General features: G+C 40.3%; 2 protein-coding genes across 4 annotated transcripts in view; both read right to left on the bottom strand.

Annotated features, from left to right (window-relative positions):
- LOC117953839 (zinc finger protein 226-like) overlaps window positions 1-3,772 on the bottom strand; it is a 15,633-nt gene extending 11,861 nt beyond the window's left edge. Inside the window, exons 1-4 of one of the 3 annotated variants that reach the window (XM_034887222.1) lie at window positions 3,317-3,771; window positions 1,093-1,184; window positions 894-1,007; window positions 72-180 (exon numbers count right to left, since the gene is read on the bottom strand). In XM_034887222.1, the coding sequence (XP_034743113.1) occupies window positions 72-180; window positions 894-1,007; window positions 1,093-1,184; window positions 3,317-3,595 (594 nt within the window). In that variant the 5' untranslated portion in view covers window positions 3,596-3,771. Of the gene's footprint in view, window positions 1-71; window positions 181-893; window positions 1,008-1,092; window positions 1,185-3,316 lie in introns of all 3 variants that reach the window. The other 2 variants (XM_034887225.1, XM_034887224.1) reach the window with 2 other exon arrangements.
- Window positions 3,773-4,631: 859 nt separating this feature from the next.
- Window positions 4,632-6,067, bottom strand: part of LOC117954027 (zinc finger protein with KRAB and SCAN domains 7-like) — a 3,614-nt gene continuing 2,178 nt past the window's right edge. The window contains exon 5 of the mRNA XM_034887479.1: window positions 4,632-6,063. Coding sequence (XP_034743370.1) covers window positions 5,467-6,063 — 597 coding nt within the window. The 3' untranslated portion in view covers window positions 4,632-5,466. The remainder of the gene's footprint in view (window positions 6,064-6,067) is intronic.

Below are 6,067 nucleotides of genomic sequence, written 5' to 3'. Positions count from 1 at the left end.
CTTTTCCATTGGTTGCTGTAGTCACACTGAAGGCACTGTTGGTTCAAGATGATGAGCACCCCATGGGTGACCTTCTCCATCCTTACTTTAGAACCACACCACGGGCACTTGTGGCTGAACAACTTGAGGAGACGTTTTTCATTCACAACGTACTTCCCTTTCGTGTGCAGAAGTGCAGCTCTTAAAACAAACAAAAAAGTGATTAAACCAAAGCTTGTGAGAGACACGAGGTGTAATCAAAGAACAACTGTTAAAAGGAGCAGTGTCTAGGATTCAGGGGGGGAGGGGGGCAGAAATGGATTATAATGTTCGTAACCATGTTTTCATTTGTGTATAATCACTAACTTTAATGTTTTTATTCTTTTTTGTTATTTAAGATTAAATAAAATTCCAGTGTCACTTCTGATATGAGGACACATTTGTTCATTTAAATAAAGGAATGTTGTTCAGTTATTATTTCAGCAGCGTATTCTGTTAAAAACAAACTAAGAATCCTTGACTGTGTTTGCTCTAGAAAGGGCCTGGCACATTCTTACGTTACCTAAAGGCCGCTGCAGTGGTGGTAGACTCAACACTGGCGCACTGCGCAAGCAGCAACACTCGGGCTTCAACGCGATTAAACGGAGGGTTATTGGAACTCTGCTTCAATGCTGCGTTGTAGTAAACATATGAGGCCAAAATCCAGCAATAATCTACTTCATTAACAAGATGTAGCCTTCTTTGTTTGGTGACTGACTCTGTAACTACATTTGAGCATCCACCCTACCACTGGGAAAGGGAGGGGGGGGGGGGGGGGGGGGGGGGGGGGGGGGGGGGGGGTAGTTGGTTGCAATCTGCTAGATGCCGCCAACCCTAAATCCTACACACTGCTCCTTTAGAAAAGATGAACTTACTTTTCTCTAATTATATCAATGTTCACAATTTGTTGTAGCATCTGACTATAATCAGATTCGTAAGAATCTGAAGCATCACTCGGCGCAGGGCTTTCTTGGGCAGCTGTAAATAAAATGTAATGTTCAATATTCACATGGGAAGAAAAAAAAAAAACTACATTTTTAAAACAAAAACATAATAATGCCAGGTTGCTTACCTGTGGATTCCGATTCTTCGGAATAGGAATATGGACTGTCACATGTGCTCAGTTGATCACATTGCAAAACAACTTCTATGGTTCCTTCAGGCTCCTACAAAAAGTACCAAAAGTAAAAATGTGTAGTTGTAGCATAGACTGAGTTGTAGTAACAAAAGTTACACACAATACACCAAAAGTTGTGTTTGATTACCATTTCCATTAAAAGCAGCACCTTAAATCAGCACGGTGGCTCAGTGGTTAGCATTTCTGCCTCACAGCAAGATGGCACTGCATAGTTTGATCCAACCATAAAACATGCAGGCTAGGTCACTAGGACTACAGCTGAAAATTAGCCAACTGACTAACAAAGGCGCATTTACAGAAATATTGATTAATGTGCATTGTCCTAATCAAATGAATCTTAGAGTACTACACAGCAGCGGACTGCTGCACCCTCAATGCAAAGAGTGCAACCAAAGGTCCTTCATTGCAACGCCAGTCAGACTCTTTAATAATGTAGCACTGCTAGCTGTTTCTGCAATATCACCCTGCCATCACTGACAATATTCTGCACTATGCATATTTATTTATTACTCTGTCACTTCCAACTGCACATTATGTCATTTATATTCATCCGCACCTTACTCATCTCTATATCTGTGTATATATTGTACACTGTCTGTTTATATTATTTATAGAACAACCCAAAGCTGAACAACCATCTTAACTGTGGAGATGAGAGTGGACGTCAGGAGGAGCCCTCCTTCACCATTCTCAACAACGTCTGCTGTGGAATCCCTGCTCTACCAACTGAGCTACCCTGGCGACATCCCTCAGGTTTCTGAGATCTCCTTTCTCTCAGGACCTGAAGTAGGACGTCCATCACAGACACCATCAGGAAAAAGGCTCAGCACAGCGTGAACTTCAAACTCAGGAGGTCCAACCTGCCCAGGAGCTGCTGATTCAGTTCTGTATAGCACATCCACCATTGTTTGGTTTAGACTGACCACCAAACAGAACAGGAACAGCCTGCCAGTCAGGACTGCAGAGAAATCCATTGGTGCCAACGTACCCTTCATTCACTTCTCTGGAGTCTGGAAACAGTCAGGAAGCATCACTATAGACCAAACTCACCCTGGAGACAACCTGTTTCAATTTCTCCCCTCTGGTTGGTGCTACAGAACACTGCTGACCAAATCAACCAGACACAAGAACAGTTTCTTCCCACAGGCTGTCACTAAGATGAACAATTAACATCAGTCCATTGCATCAAACCCTTAAATTAAATTATATGTTTAAAAGGGTCAAACACATTGTTTCAACATGTAAATATCTGTAAAACGTACAATATTTAAGTCACATCCACCTACGTCAGATATAGCCTATAAGCTATCTGTTATATTAAAAGGTGCCCAGCCACATGTCATTACTTAGTATTACCTTGTTTCAAACCAGCCTGCAGGAAGCTCGTTTTGTGCCAGTTCTCAGTCATATTAAACGAGGTAAGCTGCTTGACTCTGATTGGCTAACAGCTAGCCGATGAGAGCCCGGCTATCAGGTTCCTTTACCCAACTGTGCAAGCTCATGAATAGTAATGAGCTCAGGGAACATGGCATCAGACTCACCAGCTTTTGTAACTGGCCTGATTTCTCAGCTTACTTCTTTTCAGTGGCTAGAGCTAATAATAAATAAATAAATAAAATAATATACAAGTAAAAACAGGCAGGGCACCTTTAATCAGTCGTTAGGCCTATTTATTCCAGCACTATTTGCACTTATGCATTGCAGTCCTACTGTTTCCAATCCTCATAGAGCTGAGCTGTTTGTTTACATGTGTGTGCTAGAGTCAGCCAGACAATCTGGTAATGAACTTCGTCCACTTCGTGTGTTGTCCTGTGCATCATCATCATTGTTATTGTGATTTGTGTTGTATTCTTGTCCTTTTTCTCCTTCTCATGCTGTATCGGATGCTGGTAACTTTAATTTCCTTGCGGGAGTTATCCCAAAGGGATTAATAAAGCTAAGTCTAAGTGTAAGTCTAAGTCATTCAGTTTGCATATCAAAACAAAACCGAAAAGAAAATAACGTTATGTTGTCAACACCAGTAACATCAGTCTGTAGCATTTGGTTGATGTGCTGTTATGTATGAATGAGAAAATTGTGCATTTACCGGTATATGTGTACCGTTACAAGGGCCACAGCTTTACCATCTCTAAAGTAAGAAGCATTACAATTGTGGCTCACCTGATCCAGCTCCGGTTCTTCTGGCTCTGACTTGACACACAGTGATGGGACAGCACTGGACTTTAGAAGGGCCGTGCCAGTCCTTGGAGCCAGGTCAAAGCAGTCATTAGTAAAGTGTTCATTACAAATGGTGATATCAGTCCAGGACGATTCTTTAAGTCGTTGCCCGTTGACTTCGAACAGGAACTGAACCCACTCCAGTCTCCTCTCTGGGTCCTCCGGTAACTTAAACCGTGGGGCACTGCGACGCCCCGAATCACATCCGACAACGGAGCACATCCTGGATTTAGATTATGTCCCTTTATTTTTAAAAGTGGCCGAACAGTTACAATGTTTACGGGGACTGAAACACAGGCCTCGGTGTGGACTCTGCTATCCCGCCGTGGTCCCAAACAGCTAAAAACTAGCTAACAGCTAGCCATCAGTGCCGCTCGACAGTGGCGGGCACTTTGAGGGCCCAATGGGCGGGGTGTAATGGCGGGGTTCGCGTGGTTTGATATCAGGCGTATCCCGGCTCGTCGTCTAAAGGGAGATGCCCACGGAATAACCGACATCATATCCTTTTCCTCGTGAAGCACACTATATTTTCAAAATGTACTAGTTGATCCTATGCTGTCCGGATGTTAGATCAATTTCAGACACGCTATTCAACCTTTTGTATTGAATGTGTTTGTTCAAATATAGTTGAAATTGTAAAATCACTCTAATCAACCTGTTTTTCCATAAAAATATCACGATAACGATAAGCATTTTTTCCCCGGTTATTTCATAAATAGTGGTGAACCCTTTTTTGTATAGGCTACCTTTGGAATACTTGACAGAAAAAAACGAGTGTTTTCTCATTTTATTAAGACTTTTAGTGCAACATTACAGCTATACACTGAGTATGTTTGCATGCGTGCACACATCTTGATATAAAAACAAAACCACAATTTTTAAACGATAGTTCATCAAAATATATTTTTACATATTTATGTAAAATATCTTTATTATTTTTAATTCTTTATTATTATATTTATACAATATCTTTACATTTCTTAGTAAATATATATATATATATATATATATATATATATATATATATATATATATATATATATATATATATATATATATATATATATATATATATACACTAAGAAATGTGAGTTAGTAGGTGCTTGTTGTTGTAGTATTCACAATTTAGACAACACAATTCCATTGAAAAACGATGACTTCTGATATTGAACTATGGCCCAACCATAACATATTCCTTACAAAAGATGACCTGTTGGATTTACACTGGAAGGAAATCTGTTCACTCAGCAGCACGGTGGACTAAGTTCTTAAGCAGTTTACAGATCAGTTATCATATACATATGACAGTTTTACAAGTACAGGACATTTACAATGGAAAAAAAAACACAGGCACTTGTTTATTATACGGTTATCCACTTTGATCCATAGTATACACACAGAGTAACATGATTCAAAAGTATTTTAAAACCAAAGCCGCAGCTTCTCTTAATGGTAAAGGGCAACGGAATCTGACTTGCACCCTGGCCTAGGTGTACATGCTGTCTGTAGGAAATCAGTCCAGTTCTGTTTAACATCCTATTATATGGCTCCTTTCTTTTCACAATTGTTTAATTTAAGGGGTTAAGGCTCAATGATGTGTCTATTATCAAGAATTAATGAATGGATTGCCACATTTTTTAAAGAATTTATATTTCATACGTTTTGTAATAGAAATGTTTCCCTGGTGACACTCATCTATACAATACAATACATACAATCCTTCCCATCCTGTATATTAACCCTTTTGCTTTGGCTCAGCTGGGAGCCAGAACATTCAAGTTATGCTAGCAAGGTTAAAAGTTGATAACAGTGTGTATGGTTGACACGTGTACATACAGTGGGCCGTAAATATAATTTGACAGTATGTTTAACATCAACACAAGCCAGCCATGTCATGGCTGAGCCTATATCAAGATTTAGGAGATTCCTTTCACACATTCATTTAGAATGGTGAACAGACAGTTTGACTGTGACTACTTAAGTGTCCAACCTACATCACTTTTTAATGCAAAACTTGCAGCCAATCAGAATTGAGTATACAGCCAAACCCTGACATAGACAGAATTAAATCCTTAGCTCTGTTCATTTTAACCCTATTCTTTACGATTTTTCCTTGGTCTTCCCCTACGCTTACCAGCGCTGTTACCACTCCTCTGGCTGCTGTACCTCTTTTTCTTTTTCTCTTCAGGATCAAAATTGGAGTCACTATCGGGATGTTTTACTCTTCCTCTTGATCTCGCTGTGTTCTTTATCGCTTCTGCTGAATCAAAGGATGTGTCACGGTACCTCGGCTTGAACTGACTTTCTTCATCACCGCATTCTTGTAGATTTCCAGTTTTGGTGTTTGAACACTGGTCTTCTACAAAGTTGCGCGATTCATAGCTCTTAGGCCTTCCTATGGGCCTACCTGTGCTTTTCCTTTTTTTTTTAGGTCTGTACATTCCCTCCTCCTCTTCCGTGTCGTCTTCTTCCTCTACATTGTCATGTCCCGATTTGACAACTCCGTTACTTCCACTATCCTGAACATCACTTGCCCTTTTGTTTATCTTTTCTGTATTCTGTTCACGTCCAGAATTGGTTGAGTGGTAACGCTGGACATGACTCTTCAAGCTCACATTGTGATTGAAGCTTTTGTCACAGTGCTGACACTTAAAAGGCCTCTCCCCCGTGTGCAGACGCATGTGGGATTTCAGG

This window comes from Etheostoma cragini, chromosome 12 (genome assembly GCF_013103735.1).
Source record: "Etheostoma cragini isolate CJK2018 chromosome 12, CSU_Ecrag_1.0, whole genome shotgun sequence".
NCBI lineage: Eukaryota > Metazoa > Chordata > Actinopteri > Perciformes > Percidae > Etheostoma > Etheostoma cragini.
Note: the sequence above shows the minus strand (reverse complement) of the source record. Positions and strands in the feature narration are given on the sequence as shown.